The sequence below is a fragment of the Psammomys obesus genome, unplaced genomic scaffold (assembly GCF_907164565.1).
Source record: "Psammomys obesus unplaced genomic scaffold, mPsaObe1.curated_primary_1811, whole genome shotgun sequence".
Lineage (NCBI taxonomy): Eukaryota > Metazoa > Chordata > Mammalia > Rodentia > Muridae > Psammomys > Psammomys obesus.
In genome coordinates, this window is record NW_026587216.1 from 10,677,990 (window position 1) to 10,698,420 (window position 20,431).

General features: G+C 37.5%; 1 protein-coding gene across 2 annotated transcripts in view; it reads right to left on the bottom strand.

Moving 5' to 3' along the window:
• Window positions 1-639: 639 nt before the first annotated feature.
• Window positions 640-20,431, bottom strand: part of LOC129673485 (cytochrome P450 7B1) — a 192,550-nt gene continuing 172,758 nt past the window's right edge. For both annotated transcript variants that reach the window (XM_055603293.1, XM_055603294.1), the window contains 2 exons: window positions 15,402-15,577; window positions 640-6,959 (listed from right to left, as the gene is read on the bottom strand). In XM_055603293.1, coding sequence (XP_055459268.1) covers window positions 6,663-6,959; window positions 15,402-15,577 — 473 coding nt within the window. In that variant the 3' untranslated portion in view covers window positions 640-6,662. The remainder of the gene's footprint in view (window positions 6,960-15,401; window positions 15,578-20,431) is intronic.

Below are 20,431 nucleotides of genomic sequence, written 5' to 3' on the forward strand. Positions count from 1 at the left end.
TTAAAATTATGTTTATAGATTAATTATGTAGATGTGTGTATGCACACATATATAAGTGTGTATGTGGGTAATCGTGTGTGTATGTGAATGTGTGTTATTGTGTGTTTATGCCAGGGGACAACTTGTAAGAGTCAGTGTTCTTTCTATTATGTAGGTCCGAGGGTTGAAAATCAGGTTATCAGTCTTCACAGCAGGCAGCATTATTCACAGAACCATCTCCATAGCCTTACAGCCCTATATGTTCATAGGTTGAGTAATTTCTATGTGATAATTTACTATATAACACTACTTTCTAATGGCTGCTGGAGAAAGGACCGACACTCAACATCCAGCTCTGTCTTGAAGATGAACATGATAGATAGCCGAGTGCTAAAGAATGAAGCCTTGCTAGGTATCAAAGTCTTCTTAAAAACAGCCCCTTCCAAACCAGAAGTTCACAACCTGTTTGTGAGAGATGTGTTTCTTTAATTATTCAATGTTAAGAAGTGTGTTGTCATTGTTTTAAAAAAAGATGTGCCAGTTGCATTGCCTTTGTGTTGCAGTGAAAAAGATTTTTCATTATTTGGAAGAATTTCCAAACAAATTAAAAACTGTTGTAGAAAAAAAAAGTACACTAAATCAGATATTAAAATATCAAAATAAATTTAAAAATAAAACTTTATTATTTACAACCAAACCAACAACAGATAAGTTATTTATATGTTGTTTTCTCCAATAAAGTGGGTAATCATAAAGGAGAAGGTTAATATATTGAATGGTATCATAACTAACCAGTGAAAATCTTCAGTAAATACCCAATCAAATAAATGAATGAGAAAACAATAACTATAAAATATCACTGTATTAAACGCATGACCTACTATTGTAGAACCTTTCTAAAACATAAGCACACACACATATAGAATATTGTTTGATAGGGTTATCCTATAATGATTCAACAACAAGCCCACTATACACCAAGGAACGAGAAATAACAAGCTCCACTCGGTGCCAGGAGTAAGTTACCTCTTTGGAGTTGCTAGTCATTGAGGCCACATAGACTACAAACATTACAGATTATTGTCAATGTTCTTGGCTACCATAGAAAATATTACAGTAAGATTTTATTTCTAAAGACATTGTATAATTAAGTACAAGGGCATAGGGAAACCAAGCTGGTACTGACCTAGAAACTTCATCCCTACTTGCTAGCTTTCATAGTGCTGGAAGATGCTAGGAATGTTACCACAGAAAAATGTGCTCATCGATTTACCCAGCTATGAACACTATGAGCTACAATAATGAATGGTCTGATAATATATGCTCATGGGTACAATAGTGGCACAAACATTATGGGACTAACCAATGTTATGATTACATTTGAGGCCCGCTTGTGAAGTTCTACCCATAGATAAATGCACCTCTCAACCCTCACCAAGGAAACTTATTTTTCCCGTAAATTGTGATTGTCACAGAAACCCCACCTTGTCAAGGTTCAGAGAATAGCAGATTGTGGAATGATTGCCCTAAAGAAACATCTATATGACATCCCCTCCTCCCAAGGCTCCATCTCTACGATGATTGCAGAAGAACAGACAGAAAGATTGTGAGATCCAGAAGTAGTTCAGGACTATAAGAAAACAGTGTTTACTGGACATAGCAGTGTAGTTGAAGATAGGAACCACAAGGGCCTGCCAGAATGTACACGGCCTATGGGAGATGGTAATAAATTCCCACCCCTACCTAAGGAGCAACTGGAAATTCATATCTGCTGGGAAAAGAGAAGTGAGTTCTCTTTAAGTATGTGGCCCTTAGTGGATCAAACAGGTTCCATTGCAACCACACATCCAAGAGTATAAGGGCAGTACAAATTGTAACTGATGGGAGAAAAAAAAAAAAGGAAAAAGAAACAAAGTTGGGTAGGAAGGGAAGGGGAATGTATCTGGGAGGAGTTGGGGGAAGGGGATGAATACAATCAAAACAACTGCACAAAAATTTCAAAGAACTAAGTTTCATTTTAGTTTAAGTGTATGCGCTTATGCCTGCTTATATGAATGCCACGTGTGTGGGGGTGTTCATAGAGGCCAGAAAAGGGTATTGGATCCCCTAGAGATGGACTTATAAGCTGCCTACTGTGGGTGCTAAGAACCAAACTCAGTTCTCTGGGTGTAGCACATGCTCTTCCCTGCTGAGCCAACTCTCTTGCCCACAAAGAAATTTTTAAAAGACAAAAAGTTGCTGAAGTATCTCTGTTAAACTTTGCAACTTTGTTTTCAAAATAAGTTTCACATGTGTTGGTGATAACAACACATAACCAGCTAGAACCCATGACCTTTGTTTATGAGAAATAAGGTTTCACAAGGTAGTCCAAGAACTTAGGCTCCTCCTACTTCAGCCTCCCAAAGGCTGGAGTAGCAGGTATGTGCCTTGCTTCTCTCTAACTGTTTCATAAAATCTTTCTTCAACCATTTTATTTATTTAAAGACTGCATATACACCTTTGTAATAAGGAGAAGTTAGAGTACAACAGCTTCTTGTGGTTTTCTCTCCTGCAACCTCCTGAAAGTACACTGCTTGTTGAATTTTACAACATAGAAAGGTTCTCCATCCAGACTTTAAAGCAGACCAATATTGCAATACAACTTGGATGGAAACAAAACTGTGTTTTATGGCAGGCAAAAGACAAAGTCTAGAGCTCACCACGGCATAATCATGCATGTGTGTACATGTACATCTGTGTGAAAATGTGCGTGGGGGGTGTCAAATCCAAGACCTCTGCACAAAGTCAGTAATTTTCAGAGTCAACATACTCGGTTGATGGATTAGAAACCTTTCTCTACAAGAGCAGGATTAGACATATTTGTATGACTTAATTTGTTTCTGGTTCAAACAAACAACTAACAAATAGACAAAACCAATCATTCCTGATCATAGTTTTTAAGTACCTCCTTTGATCTCAGCACCTACTAGGCATATCTTTGTGGGCTCAAGGCCAGCCATGAACATGTATTGAGTTCCAGGACATTTGAAGCTATATAATGAGGCCCTGTTTCACAACAAAACAAGTAAAATGCAAACATGAAACAAAACAACAACAAATACCCCTTAACAAAACACCCTTATCTGCAGGGTTTTATTTAAGGCTGGAATTCACAGTTCCTAAGCAATGTATCATGTCCCCTCTCAAATACTACAATTGATCACTCCCAGTAATCGGAACTAAACAGAAACATAAACAGTAGGACAAAATCAAAGGCAAACTATACTTGGAAGAATGAGCATTAAATTCGGATCAGAAACATTTTCCAGAGGTAAAATTCCAAGGGATGTTGTCTCAGAAGAACTGAAGGGGACTATTGCATAACAGACATAAAACACCAGGGGGCTAAAGATGGCAGGTGCAGAATAAAACCATGCTTAATATAGCTAAGGGAATATAGAGGAATAGTGAAAGTAGATTAAAGGAACAAGATATTACAAAATTTGGTCAGGTAGAAATGAAGAACAATGAATTGTCAAACTGAAAAATGCAATCACTAAACTCAGAAATTACATGAGGTAGAAAACTTAAACGCTGAGATGTTAGAGGCTCAAAATCGGCCACAGAGACCCTCAAAAGGAAGAGGGTCAGTGGGTCATAACATAACACATAAGTTTTAATTTTGAGAGAATGAAAAGTGTCACAGAATTATATGAAGGAGGAGGTAGAAGTGGTTAGAGACAGCATTTGAATAAAGACAATGTGGAATATACATATGATGAAATATTGCTAGTCTCAAATAAATCTTGTAATTTGTAACAACATAGATTTAGAGAACATAGATTTAGTGAAGTAAAACCTAGCATAAATAGTTCATTACTACATATTCTACCTTATGTATTATTTTTTATTTTTTAACCCTTTCTTTTAAATTAAATTTTATTTTATTAATTATACTTTATTCACTTTGTATCTCCCCATTAGCCCCTCCTTCCTCCCCTCCAGGTTCCACCCTCCCTCCCCTTTCTTCATGCATGCCCCTCCCAAGTCCACTGATAGGGGAGGTCCTCCTCTCCTTCCTTCTGATCTTAGTCTATCAGAGTCACATCAGGAGTGGCTGCATTGTCATCTTCTGTGGCCTGGTAAGACTGCTCTCCCCTCAGGGGGAGGTGATCAAAGAGCAGGCCTATCAGATTGTGTCAGAGGCAGTCCCTCTTCCCTTTACTATGTAACCCACTTGGACACTAAACTGCCATGGACTACATCTGTGCAGGGGTTCTAGGTTATCCTCATGCTTGGTACTTGGTTGGAGTATGAGTCTCTGGGAAGACCCCTGTGTTCCAATTTTCTGGTTCTGTTGCTCTCCTTGTGGGGTTCCTGTCCTCTCCAGATCTTACTATTTCCTACTTTTTACATAAGATTCCATGCACTCTGCCCAGCATTTGGCCATAAGTCTCAGCATCTGCTTTGACAGTCTGCAGGGCAGAGCCTTAACTTGGTACAACCTAGAGTGTCTGGGAAGGGGGAACCTCAAAGGAACAATTGCCTTCATTACATGCCTGTGGCCATGTCTATGAGTGATTGCCTTAATTGATGATTAATGTGGCAGGTCCATCTCCTGTGGACAGTGCCATTTTCTGGGCTCATGGACCTGGGCTGTATAAGAAAACTAGTGAGTGGGTAAGCCACTGTGCAGCATCTCTCTGTTGTTTCTGTATCAGGTTTTCTGCCTTGAGTTCTGGCCCTGATTTCCTCAATGACAGACTGTGATTTGGAAAGATGTCCCTCAATAAACTTTTCTCCTTAAGTTACTGTTGGTCATAATACTTTTGTCATAGCAACAGAGAAGCAATCTAGAATATATATGAAATACAAAATAACCAAACTTATCAAAGCACAGGGTGAATGGTGATTGCAGAGGCTGAGGAAAGTGTAGGAGAAATGACCAAAAAGTACAAAATCTTATCCAGGATGAATTTGTTTGTTCTTTTTTGGGGATTTGGGAAGGGTTCCAGTACATTGCTTCATGAAAATATTTAATAACCAAGCACAGTACAGTTAAAGCTGCTAAGAGAATATATCTAAAATGTTCTTACAACAAAAGTGAGTTAATTCAATAATTTGAGTTGGTTTAATCATTCCACATCCTTTTCATAAGTCATAACCTCACTTTGTTTTCTGTGAATTTGTATAACCATAAAAGGTCACTTTGCATTTTTATAATTTGTTTTATTTTTATTTTATGTGTTTTGACTGCCTATGGCTGTATGAGGGTGGCAGATCCCCTGGAACAGGTTACAGATAGTTGTGAGTTGCCATGTGGGTGCTTGGAAATGAACCCCAGTCTAATAGAAGAGCAGCCAGTGCTCTTAACCATTGAACCATCTCTCCAGATCTCATTTTGCAGATTTTGAAAAAGGCAATGAGACTGAGAGTAAAGACCATCTCAATCAAACAGAAACAGAATTCATAAGAGTATACAAGCAGCAAGCAGCATTCAGAGAGCCTATACTCGAGGAAGGAGAAAATAAATGCCATTATATATTTACCTTGTGTAATAACATCTCAGAGTGCTATTTTAAATAATTTCCTTTATAACAATAATAGAAAATTTCCAAAGCATTTGAATTTCTAATTAATGCAGCATGAATTAATCTGCCTTAATAATTTGCCCTGTGAGTTTGTATTTTTCTATCACCATTTATGTCAAATGTTAATCACTGGGAAATTTGATAATAGAAATCTTTTAATCATTGGTACAGGTTATATTGTGTCACATAAAATTATTTTGAATACTTTAATTTGATAGTTTAAAATAATACAACTAACCTTCAAGTCCAGAAAGTTGTGAATAAATAATACTACCTAACTTCTCATTTCATATAAATGGAAACATTTAGTAAAGGGTTCATTGCAGCATTAGATAACACAGTTTATACTAAAGACCAACACTACCATCAATGCTGTAATGACTTCAACATTTCCCTGCATACTAAACCCAATACTAATGTCTAGAGCAACTGCTGAATATATAATAGGCTCTGTGTTTTCTTACACATTAAATTTTAACAATATCTAACTTGAACATGAGAGGTCTTACATAACAGAAAATTTTGTCTTGTTGAACTGTAGAATTCAAAGTTATAAAGAGTATTTATGGATGACTAAATATTGAAGGAAAATCGGAACGTTTAATCTATTGCAAACTCATTTAATGCAAAGGTAACCTGGTGATATAGATATTATTGATATTATACTTGTAGGAAACATTTTCACACAGTGAAACTCATGGGATTTAATTTCTCTTCTCTGGAAATTTGGAAAGTGTCAGACTGTCCATCGATGGCACACTTTTTGACAGTACATAAAGCCATCTTAGAGTATTTCAGTAATTAAAAAAAATACCCTGGGCCAAATTTATTACTGGAAAACTACAATCACTGAAAATGATAAAAATCACAGTAAGTACAAAGTTTAAAACATTATTTTTAACTTATCCTGAAATGATTGTCATAATCATTTTTTATGCCACCGCCCTACTTTATTTTATGACAGGTTTTGTGACCAAGGACAAACTGGATAGATCTAAAACCAAATATAAATTTGCCATTTTCAAACATACAAACACAATAGTCGTATTTATGTGAAAGAAACAAGCAACAGAGGTCAGCACACACAGCCTCACTCTGTTTCTTGCCACCCTTTCAATTTCTCCAAGATTTTGCCTTGTACCTAAATGAGACATCAGAGTCAGGATGCTGAACACCGAACAACAAACGGCTATTCTTTAGTCCTATGGGTGTCTTGTCAATTATTTCTAAATCAAAATAAGTTAAAAATATAACCAATAGTAGCTTCATTTCATAAACTGCAAAATATCGGCCCGGACATTTGCTGGTTCCAAATCCAAATGGCATAAGGTAATACTTCAGCTTTTTCCCTCCTTTGAAAAAGGTTGTTTTCTTCTTACCATCTTCCAGGAAACGATTAAACCTAAATTCCTATGAAGAATAATAGACATTGTTAAAAATTAAAAAAAATTAATATTCATTATCACCTCAATCTATATGCCTATGGCACACTCATGTTCTTTAATCTGTAAGAGCACAGAATACTTTTCTTGTTTTTTTTTAATTTTTTAGTTTTTAAAATTTTTTAATACTAGTTACAGTTTATTAACTTTGTATCCCAGTTGTATTCTGCTCCTTTATTTGCAGGCAAATGGTGGGGCCTAGGAAAGATCATTCTGAGTGAGGTATCCCAAAAGCAGAAAGACACATATGGTATATACTCACTTATATAGACCTATAAGATAGGATAAACATAATGAAATATATACACCTAGAGAAGATAAACAAGAAAGAGGACCCTGGGTAAGATGATCAATCATCACTTAGAAAGACAAATGGGATGGACATTGGATGTAGGGGAAAACAAGTAACAGGACAGGAGCCTACCACAGAGGGCCCCTGAAAGACTCTACCTAGCAGTGTATCAAAGCAGATACTAAGACTCATAACCAAACCTTCGGCATAGTGCAGGGAATCATATGAAAGAAGGGGGAGGTAATATGACCTGGAGTGGACAAAAGCTCGACAAGGACCAAATATACCTGGGCATAGGGGTCTTTTATGAGACTGTTTCTCCAACCAAGGACCATGTATGGTTATAACCTAGAACCTTTGCTTGGATGTAGCCCATGGTAGCTCAGTATCTAAGTGGGTACCCTAGAAAGGGGAAGAGGGACTATTTCTGACATGAACTCAATAGTGGGCTCTTTGACCTTCACCTCTCCCCCGAAGGAGGAGCAGCCCTGCAAGGCCAAAGAGGAGGATTTTGCTGCCAGTCCTGAAGATACCTGATAAACCAGGGTCAGATGAAAGGGGAGGAGGACCTCCCCTATCAGTGGACTTGGAAAAATTAAAGTTTACATGAACTACTTTGAGTTAAGTCCACTGGGTTGCTTTTCGTCTGAGAATATACATGAGAGAGTAAAACTTGAATTCACAAAAGTCATGAGCAAACTTTGAAAAGAATTCAAATATTATAAGGAACACCTATATCCAAATATCTATACCACTTCTCATCTCTGTTGACATTTCTCTTGTCTTTTCTTACTTAGTATTCGGTGATGTCACTAAATATTGAAGGCTGGGAAATTAATACAGAAAGGAATTTTCTTTTGGTTCATGATTCTTGAGTTCAAACATTCTAAGAACCTGGTGTTGATGGACCTTCTGATGTTCCTTAATGGAAAACCACATGGCAAGTTGGTGCACTTGGAAAATGAAAAATCGAAGAGTCAGTCTCTTGCTATAATAATAAACTTTTCTGGTGTCCAGTGTAGTTTCAAGAAAGTGATAACTAACATGGCAAAGGCCTTACCCATAATAACCCAACCTACTGTTAAATTCTCACCTCCCATCAACAACAAAATTGCATTCAGATAAAGAGACAAGTTTTGGAGAGGACACACAATGGTCAAGTTAATGTGATTGCACTGAGTTTTCCAAGCTCATCTATGTTCATTTCTGCTCTCTCTCTCTCTCTCTCTCTCTCTCTCTCTCTCTCTCTATATATATATATATATATATATATATATATATATATATATATATACTCTAAGCTAACTCTAAGCTGAAATAAACCCCTTTCTCGTCAAGTTGCTTTTGGTCATGGTGTTTCATCATAGCTGTGCAAAAACCTAAGTGAGACACTGGCACAATATATGCAAAACAGTCCTACTCAGCATCTCCAGTTGTACTGTTCTTCAAGGATTCTCTCTCTCTCTCTCTCTATGTATATATATATATGTATATATATGTATATATATGTATATATATATATATATATATATATATACTTGAGTATATATACATATACTCTTGATATGTCAATTATAGATAGAAAGGGTCTCTTATACTGCCGTCATAGCGACTATGAAGTAGTGAATCTTAGCAGCCAGTTTGCTATTCATTTTTCTTCTGAACTAGCTACTGGTAGATGAGTACCATGAATTTAGGATTCAGTGTTTATGACTGGATTAAGTAAATACAAAATAATAAGAATTTTTAAAAACCCAAGAAAAAAACCTAAGCTATAAAATAGATTTTGCTTTTTTTTTTATATGTTAATGTGAACTTTGTCTATGATATTTTTCTGCTTGGGTTAATTCTAGGTATAAGGCATTTCTGACATATTTCCATAAGTAAGTTATAATGCTTGTTACAGAAATTTGCCAAACAGGTTTATTTAGGATAGCCAGTCTTTGTTTGGCCTTGCTGCCAAAATGGCCCAGTTCAACTCTCACTTGAATGTTTAAGACTACTGAGAAAGCATATTTTAGTCCATTGTGAATTAAACTTTCAAATAAATTAATACACATGATTTGAATTAAAATGGCCAATTATTTCTAATAGTTGGAGCTCATTAGATATATTCAACCACTCATTTTCCATAAACTATATGAAGTCAAATTTAAAGAAGTAGATCAGATCCAACACATTTCTGGTTATGGTGAAACCAGAGTAAATTATGAATGTATCACAAATGTTTGGACTATTTTAATGGCAAGTTTAGTAAGGTTGGAACAATCATCTACTTTATCTGTATTTGGTTTACCTTAGTTTATCCAGAATGCTTAACTTGTTAAGTATTTGAGCTTTGAAAAAATTGCACAGTTTCTACTCCCTGCCATTTTGCAAATCAGCACAATGATGTTGGCAAAATTATTTAGCATTTGATAGTTATTTCCTAAAAAGTGAAACTTTAAACATATTAGAATATAAGTATATTTTGGCACAGTTATGGGATGTATCCAAACATACCTAACCAAAGCACACCCAAATATGTCTTTTCATCTCTTCAATAAGCACCATGATATTCTTTGTGGATATACAGTGTTTATAGTACAGTATGGAACCCTCTCCTTGTGAACATCTTCCATCCCTGGGGCCCATGCCTACCTTGCAGAACTTAGAACTAACACACTTTTCTTCCCATTCACCAATTAAAGCAGATTAGTGCACTTTTTTACAGCTTTCTGCTAAGGACAAATAGATTAAGTAAATTTTATTTTTTTCTTTTTATATATTAGTTTATTTCATACAGTTTATTATACTTTGTATCCCAGCTATAGCCACTTCCCTTATCTCCTCCCAGTCCCACCATCCCTCCCTCTTCTACTCCTATGCCCCTTCCTCAGTCCACTGATAAAAGAGGCCTTCCTCCCCTTCTATCTGACCCTAGCCTATAAGGCCTCATCAGGGCTGTCTTCCTCTGTGGTCTGGCAAGGCTTGTATTACCCAGGGGGAGGTGATCGAAGAGCCAGCCACTGAATTTATTATATCAGAGACAGCCTCTGCTCCCCGTAAAAGGGAGCCCACTTGGACACTTAGCTGCCGTAGGCTACATCTGAGCAGGGGTTCTAGGTTATCTCCATGTATGAGCCTTGGTTAGAGTATCAGTCTCTGTAAAGACACTTAGGCCCAGAATTCTTGGTTCTGTTGCTCCCCTTGTGGAACTCCTGTCCCTTCCAGGTCTTTCCATCTCCCCCTTCTTTTAAAAGAGTCTCTGTACTCTGCCCAAAGTTTGGCTATGAGTCTTAGCATCTGTTTCCATACTGTGCTGGGCAGAGTATTTCAGAGGCCTTCAGAGGTAGGTTCCTGTCGGTTTACAGAACTTGAAAGAACAAGTCTCAATTTCATATATAAAAACCAAAAATCTAGAATTGTTAAAACAATCCTACATCATAACAGATCATCTGGAGATATCTCCATCCCTGATCTCAAGCTGTACTATAGAGCAGCAGTGATTAAAAAAAAAAAACAACTGCATGGTACTGGTAAAGAAACAGAATGATGGATCAATGGAATTGAATAAAAGACCCAGAAATAAACCTACACACCTATAAATACTTGATTTTTGACAAAGAAGTCAAAACCATACAATGGGGAAAAGATGACATCTTCAACAAATGGTGCTGGTCTAATTGGATGTCTACATGCAGAAAAATGCAAATAGATCCATATTTATCACTCTGCTCAAAACTAAAGTCCAAGTGAACCAACATAAAACCAGACACACTAAACATGTTAGAAGAAATAGTGGGAAAGAGCCTTGAACTCATTGGCACAGAGACAACTTCCTGAACAGAACACCAACAGCACAGGATCTAAGATCAACAATCAATAAATGGGACCTTATGAAACTGAAAAGCTTCTGTAAAGCAAAGAACACTGTTGTCAGAACAAAAGGACAGCCTACAGACTGGGAAAGGGTCTTCACCACTCCTATATCTGACAGAGGGCTACAATCCAGAATATATATAAAGAACTCAAGAAGTAAAACAGCAACAAACCAAGTAATCCAATTAAAAAAAATGGGGTACGGAGCTAAACAGAGAATTCTCAATAAAGGAATATCGAATGGCAGAGAAACACTTAAAGAAATGCTCAACGTCCTTAGTCATCAGGGAGATGCAAAGCAAAATTACCCTGAGATTTCACCTTACACCGTAAGAATGGGTTACAAAAGCTCAAGTGACAACACATGCTGGAGAGGTTGTGGAGAAAGGGAAACCCTCCTCCATTGCTGGTGGTAATGTACACTTGTACAAACATTTTGGAAATCAATCTGGTACTTTCTTAGACAATTAGGAATAATGCTACCTCAAGATCCAGCTATACTACTCCTAGACATATATCCAATACAAGTTCAACTATACAACGACATTTGCTCAACCATGTTTGTAGCAGCTTTATTCATAATAGCCAGAATCTGGAAACAAACCAGATGCCCCCAAACTGAGGAATTGATACAGAAATTGTGGTACACTTACACAAAGGAATACTATCCAGGTATTAAAAACATAGAAATCATGAAATTTGCAAGCAAATGAAGTGAACCAGAAAAGATGATCCTGAGTGAGGTAACCCAGAAGCCACTTAAACTCAGTATTGACCACAAATTATTTAAGTCCTGTGAGATAACTTAAGGTGTTGGAAACAGGACTGGGTGTGAAAGACATCAAACCTGCCTACTGCTCACTAGGTGTTCTACTATTGGAATTTCCTGGAACTGGTCATATTCATTGAATTCCATTATAACAGATGTCTGAGTTGGGGCTTGGAATTTGAAGTAATCTGGTCAGTGGCACAGAGAAATAAAAAATATCTGTGGGGACCTCACGAGAAGTCTTTGCTTGAATAGAAAGCAGAACAGACAGCATTGGTTTGTGGTCAGTTTTTCCCTGGACCAAATCATGCAAAGGTGACAAAGCCACTCAGAAATGAGAAGGAACTCACAGAAGATGTCAAGGAGTAAGAACCCTGGGAATTCGCCCTTCTTAGTCTACCTCTGCATTTTCACAGCCTCAAATTCCGTGACATTCCCATAGCAGGATCCTTATTTTCTTGTTGGACTAATGAGCAAATTATAGTAATGTCTGTATTTGAAGCAATATTCATGTTCTTGATAATTATATTTATGCTCAAGCTACTTGTTACACCAAATACCTATTTCAGGTTTACTTCTTTGTCTTAACTGATGTGTAGTTTCATTTTCATTGCATTCCTCCATCTTTTATCTCCTACTTGAGTAAGTAGCTGCAAAATACTTGAAATTTGCAAGATAGTAATGCCCCATTGGCATATATTATAGCAAAAGCAAAAAGTGACAAATGGACAATACACATTCTCACAAATTTGGTGGAAATTGTACATTTGCAAAGAGGAGATGACAAAGATAGTTATTACGGAGTCATTCGAAATTTGCTGGGTAGGCAGGTAAGTAGTTGGTTTTCAGGAACAAAGGGATAATAAATAAAGGGCATTTTCGGAGCTACCAAAGCCATGAATGTGTGAAGGAGAAGCAGGATATGTGCTGGGAAGTGAGATTCAGACATTTTGAAAACACACTTTACTGTGCTAAGAACCATGTTGGGATGAATCCTGGGCTTTTATGTTTTTCAAGAGCTACTAAACTTGCATTTGGAGCTAGTCACCCTCATAGTTTTGGCCCAATTATTGTGTCTTTTCTACACATGTAAGTCTTAGTCTGTAGGATATAAAACCTACAGGGAAGACTAGGATTCTCTTGACTCGGAGACAGTGCTTTCAGGGACAAGTGGCCAATGATAGGATGTCTAGCCTCTTTATCACTGCTAGTAGATGGTGGTCGGGCAAGGGCATCTGCCACATGAGTTTCTAATGTGTTTTCTTATTGCCATCTTAAGATGTTATGAACCAAAGAAAGTATGTTTACGTAATACCTGACAGTGGTAGTACTTAGCAAATGTTTATAGAATGAATATAATAGCTGGCAAAATCATATAAAAATGGTTCCAAATCATTTCTTTGGTTTTGTACAAAGAATAATCGTGATTCCATAACTGATTTCACAAAATAATAATGTAATGAAAATTGTCTAATTCTAACACAAATCAGGTGTAACACAAAATAATGTTAAAATCCACTAAATGATAGAGTCATGATCGCTTGTTAGAGCTATTTTAATGATTTTAAATCACTGCTTACAATATTAACTTTTTATTTTCCCACTGATTTAGTATAAGTTACACCTTTTGTTTACTGTTAAATTTTGGTAATGCCAGCATTCCACAGAGTAAAATATATACAAATTAAAACTCAGTCCTTTTCCTTAACCCTCCCTCTCCCTCCAGTTTTCTCCCTCTTCCTCAGTTTTGCTATTTAGCTAAAGCTGGGGTTGAACTTGCTAACTTCCTATCCCAACTTTCCAAATATCTGTATTACAGATATGCACCACTATTCCTTAATCAATGCTTATACTTTTTTATCTTTAACTTTTCTTTTGGTGTTTCTGTGTGTGTGTATGTGTGTGTGTGTGTGTGTGTGTGTGTGTGTGTGTGTATGAGAGAGAGAAAGAGAGAGAGAGAGAGAGAGAGAGAGAGAGAGAGAGAGAGACTCACTATGTACCTCTGGGAGGCTTGGAACATGCTGTGAGCCCAGGCTGGCTTCAAACCTACAGAAATTGGCTGGTCTTTGGATCACCAGGCTTGATCCTAACCCTTACAATGCATAATTTTGGTTTTTAAATTCTTAACATTATCAATCAGATTTTTTTAAATGTGGCAGAAAGAGTGGGAGGTGATAAAAGCACAAAGAAAGGTGCCTATAAAGATGGTGGCAATCTGGTGATCATTTCTTATTTGGTAACAATAATAATTCTGATTTAAGTCTCATAACATGATTAATAAACTGCTACTAACTGAATAATCACAAAGAAAATTCTAAGAAAAAGTCAAAAACTAAAGGGAGAAGTGCTGTTATTTAAACTTTTACAAATATTTTTCAGATATTAATTTCAGTTGTTTTATTATTGAATATACACTAATAACTGGAAATATTGTTATTCCCATTTTGAGAGATAAAGTTTGTTTTCTGGAGAATGCTTACTCATGGGCTGAAACTATATCTTCTTTCTTGTCACTGTCACATAACGCTTCTCCTAAGAAACCATGCAGTACTCCTATACAGTAAAACACTGGCTTTGCTGCTTAAATACATACAACTTATGCCATCGTTTTTGAAGTCTGTTCTCTTATTAATTTCTTATGTTCAACAGTATTATAATTCAGGTTGGCTGCAGAACATCTATCTTAAAAGCTATGTTTAAATGTGTCCTATCTATGAGGTATTTAAAAGACTACAGAAGTTTCCTTTCCAAAAGGTGATCAGTGAATGTTACAAGTCGGCAGCATCACTCCATGCCAAGCACGGGCAGAATATAACTGCACTGAGTTTGCATGCAGGGGGTGACTTTCTGTAACAGTGTTAAGGGATGAACCAGGGTGGATTAATTTCCAGTCTTTGATATTCATTAACTCCAGCTTCAGAAAAAAATACAAGGAGATGACACAATTACCCTCAGAGCTTCACCAGAGAGCTGCAGCTTTACAATTTGAAATTTATAGTGCCATGCTAATTGGTCAAGCAGGGCACATAACATCAGCTAAAAGGGGCTCAACTACCAGTTGGTCCTACCTTTAGATACAATGATATTTGACTTTTGAAGTCAGCTTCACTTTGGAAGTTCTTAGCAATGTAGTTATCATTATTTAATTTTTATGCCACACATCAGCAGCTAGCCCCTAGCCCTCTATGGGTTTTAGTAATTCCTTGTCCAAAGAATCTAATTCAGTGGCTAAAGGTAATAGTGACCAAGGTAAAATGTACATTTTACTTGAATTAATCAGCATTTAGACTTATCTGAATTTCTGTTCACAGTTCATATAACCTGTCAAAGTCAGACTCTTAGGGGAAAAAAGTCTGTAAAGGCAAAAGCCTTCCTATCAGAGGGAAAATGTAAGTCATCACTAAGCTGCTTCATATCTCCAGTGAGAATAAATCAAGGGATGAGTAGGAGTGAGCTTATTCATCAGCACCAACATGATGCTTATTTACCTCCGGAGCTTCAAAGACTTCTGGGTCACTGTGTATGATTTGAGGAAAGACAGCTACGAAGTCTCCCTTCCTCAGACAGTAACTTGTAGTCTCTAAGCTGAAATCCATATCCTCTTCAACTTCACGGAAGATGCTGGAGTATGAGCACAGCCGTAGGACCTCAAGAATGGTGCTTTCTGAAAGAAACAACAGTTCCTGAATCATAAGCAAGTGCTTTGAGAAGCTTTCTGGGTTGGCTGTTAGAACTCATTACCAACAACCTTGCTTGGTAGGGAAATAATTTATTCATATCCATTGAGAACAAAGAGAGAGCCAATGAGGCTGTGGATTGTGAGGGCAAAGAACCTGGTGGCTTTGCCACAGCATTGTTTGGGGATTTACAAGCAGGAGGTAGCCATACTGTCTGTGGACAGAGGAAAGAAGGAATGGTCTCCAGGAAAAGACTGGTCAGTTAGTGGCACAAACATAGTAAAGTGAAACTATATTCCTCTCATAGCACACTACTGGAGTGTTACTTCACTGGTCTGTTGCAGCGATGCCTTTAAAGCGAGGCTTAGCTATTTAAGAGCAAGTAGGCAGTTAACAGTAAAGTAATTGTAGTGGGTGCATTTGGAGACAGAGTCACATTTAATTTCTCTTCTGGTAGCTGTAAATAAAATGAGTCAGCATTTGCTAGAAAAATTTTAAAGGAATACATTTTTACATGATTCAAGAGAAAACCACGTTTTTCTCAGTGTCCAGGGTGTAATAACATTCACCATCATATTCTGGAAGATTCCAGAAACCGAATGTCCTTGCTTTCCCAGTGGCCTTCACCTTTTGCTCCCAGCATGGCAGATTTTATGGCTAATTTCCGGCGATTTATCCTGGCAGTTTGAGGAGGAATTCCTTTGGGAATAATATGCATAATTTGCATAAATCATTCTGATAGCATGCATTATCAGTTTGTAGTTCCTGTCTGGGGCTGCATCTCTCTCTTCATAATCAAAACTGACTATGTTTCCACCAGTGTGAATGGGTTCTGGAATATAAAGCTTGATTCTTTATAATCAGCAACGTGAAAGAGTTCCAAATGGAGTCCCCCCCACCCTCGTTTCACATGATAATAAATGATTGTGTTCATAACTTACAATTTAGAAACCTCTCTCTCTCTCTCTCTCTCTCTCTCTCTCACACACACACACACACACACACACACGCACACATGTTCAGAGTCTAGTTTCGTGGTGCCGAGCACAATTCTGGCATAGACAGTCCCCAGTAATTATGTTACTAAAGGCAGACCCATTGGTGGGAACACAAAAATAAATATTATTTTAGTAAGATTTAAACCTATGAGCCCTTGCACAGGGGCATGAAGTAGCTGAAGTAGCTTTGGGTGCCTTCTCTCAGGAGGTTTTTTTTTTTTTTTTTGAGCATGCATTTGTCTAAAGAAATGAGGCTTCGGTCAGCTCTGTGTAGGCAGTGTGGTGATTCAATGTGACGTATGGTGAGGTTGTGCATATTCTCTTAGACTGCCTTCGTTATTATAATCAGGAAGAGTCAAATCGGTTTGCTGGTGATGAGGCTAGAAAAGAACTTTGGTTTTGGAACATGGACTCTACTGCAGATAGCCACAAGGCACCTGACACGACAGATTTCAGCTGGCTAGACACCAAGAACCAACATTTCTATGGTGAAAATCAAGGGTAGGCTTCCCATGTCCTGCTGCTGGCCCCGTTGGACCATTTTAGCATTTTAGCATCATTTTAGCATGTGGTATGAAATAGTGGCTGACATATGTAGTAGTTTTGTTCACACAACAAGTCCAGTAGGGGTGTGGGAAGAAGAAATATAAAAGCAAAATAATGCTTGGGGTGGCTGCTGTGACAGGGTAGGCTTTTAACAGTCCGGATAACACGGTCATTTCCAATTGGCTGGTGTGCTCTTGGGAAACATGGCAGCTCGTGCCAACTGCAGTATCACAAATGACAATTGGGCAAGCATATCTTATGCAGAAGTTAATCACAATAATGGAGCTGAAAGTGTGGCTCAGCAGTCAGATCGTAAGTGACAAATCTGTTTTAACTTCCAGTACCAGCTATGTGTGCAAGACGAGGTTGGCTCTTGCTCTGAGCGATCATGCCGATAATCATTAGGCGACAAAAGTAATGAGTTGTGTTATTATCACCAATGGAGAGGAGAGCCTATTGGGGTCTGAGTACAGCATACAGACACAAAAGCCAGCAGCATTTCCACCAGCCCCACAGTGAATATGGGCAGAACTATATGTTGAGAAGAATGACAATAGCACAATGAAAAAACTGCAGCCTCTCCTTGTAGCTGTCATAGTTGAGCAGACACCAGCCAGCCCCACTGACAGACCAGCTGGGCCCTGGGAGGGCTTCCACGCTACACCGGGAGGTACAGTAAATTATCCTGCACGGTAGAGCAACATCTGTTTCTGGGCTAGTGCCGAACAAACAAGGCAGTTTAAAACATACCAAGGGATAACCAAGCAACAAATGAGCATGACCCTCATTTTTTTTTTCTCTTTTTCTCACACGTGAGGTGCTAAACTTCATTGTACAAGCATTCCATGAAAGAGATGCCAGGTTTTTATTTGATAAAGTGTTGTCAGAGGGTTTTACATATTTCCAAAATGGAGTGAAAAAGCTTATAGTATTTTTATTCTTAGCATTGTCCCCCTTCTATCTTCATTTCTTTTATACTAAAGCTAGCACTTGGTTCTCAATTCGCTCTAGAATTTAAAAAAAAATCTTTCCATACACTTATAAATATTCAGTCTTTAAACCTAATTTGCTATACTTAGTTCACATGCCTTCAAGCATTTGTCTTCCAATTCCCACTGAATAAATGCGTACTAATGAGAACTAGAGCAAGCTGCCGAGGCAAAGCTGGGTGACTGGGGTCTGGCCTGCCACCAGCTTGTGATAGGCGGGCAAATTGAGTTAAAATGAAAAGTCTTGTCAGCTAAAATTCAACATGGTAGCCAAACAGCAAGCTGTCAATCATTCATCCAAAACAAGGGACTATAGGTAATAAAAGGTCACTGTGAATTATTAGTGCACACTTGGATTACATATGGAAGTTAATTTTAATTAAACATGATCTCTATCTGTAAATGTTTTATAAAACTTATTGTGCATAATGGATTGATAATTTATGCAAGCATTTAGCAGGTAATGGGACCCTCTAATTATTAGACTGTAGTGTAGGAAAAAAATGACTATAGAGAATGCAAATATTTGGGGGATAAATTTACACCAGGCATTGCAAGGCACCGACAATCAGAGCTGCGGTTAAAATAAGGCTGCTGATACACTTTAGAAGCCGACGTTTACTGACTACTACCTTCAAGACAATTGGGTCATAAAATGTTGATGGGAAACTCACAACTCTGAGCAATTCTACCTTATTTTGTTCAGCCAGAAAAATAAGAATTTCTTTGTTAATATGGAAAACTAATATGATTAAAAGTCCTTTCCAAGTAAAGAGCAGGGCGTGTGTTACGCTGTGATGTTTTATAGTCCAACTATAGGAAAATGACAAATGAAAGAAAATGCTGTTGGAAAAAAAGGCACATCTGCTTTGTCTCTGAAATAATTCATAGATAATTCCCATGTATAGATTTTAAATATCAAAGCAGATCATGATAATCAATAAAGCCTGCCACAATGCAAACATGGATAAGCACATGCAGGTTTCTGCCTCATACTTAGGCCATGTCTGTATATGTGGAATGAATGTACTGTGACATGGCTGGGCTGTTAATTTGGGTCATCTTAATGATTGGTGCAGGCTGGTGTGCCATTTGATTAGTCATGGTGATCAGTGGGTAGCAGCAAAGGCAGGAAGGAAATGAGCAGCCAGCTCTGGTATGGTCACTGGGGCTGAACACATGAATGGTCTTAAAAAGAAAATGGCTAGGAAAAGGGAAGGGGATGGACATGAAAATTGTGTTCTCTAGAAGGTGGGATGAAATGCAGCTCAGCTTAGGATATACAAGCACATGTATATATATATATATATATATATATATATATATATATATATATATATATATATTTCTAGACAGATGAGAAAGTAAAAAGAAATTGTGATAATTAATATATAATTTGAAGGAAAATCATAGATTTTTGGATCAACAATTGTGTATTTGAATAAAGTTAAAAATAAAACTGAATGAGTACAAATGCCTACCTTCACACTGCATTGCAGAAACAGGCTTTAGTTCCTGCTATTTATGGTTTCTGTGGTATATTTATACACATGTAAGTTAACATTCATATGCTCAATAAAATTTTGTTAAGGTCTTACTCTGCTCAAAGCACTGGGACAGAGTGGCTGGAGGAAAAAGAAATGCAACTTGTACACTTGACCAGCACTCAATGAAACAATCTAGAAAATACATATAAACAAGAGGCTTCTAAGGCAGTACTTTAAAATGTTTCTTTAATTATCAGTTTTTGTGTGTGTTTGTGTATGTGTTTGTGTTATGCACAGTTGACCCGATGTGCATAAGCTTAGAGCAAACCTAATGGAATTCAGGTTGTTAGTGTTGATGGCAGGTCTGCTGAGCCCACTCACTAGCCCCCAAGAGACTACTTTACACGTTGCAGACTGTACATCTTAAATTGACACAGATTGTGAACTTTGATTTCTCTGGCAACATCTATGCTTTGTGGAACAGCTCTATCAGTTTAATCGGCACATGCATTACTTATCTGTCATTTGTTATGAAAGTAATGATTCTCTTGATTTTATATTTTCCTCAGTGCATTTTTTTGAGGTATAAGGGGCAGGACTCCTCAGGGCCTTGCACATGCTAGGCAAGTGCTCAAACCCTGAGCTATAGCCAGAGCTCAAACTAAGGTTTGCATGAATCAATGGAAAGTAATATTTTGTGAAGATTGAGCACAAGGCCTTGCATATTCACATGCTGTGTAACTTCTATAGCACAAAGCTATAACTTGTCATTTTTTCCTTCCTTCCTTCCTTCCTTCCTTCCTTCCTTCCTTCCTTCCTTC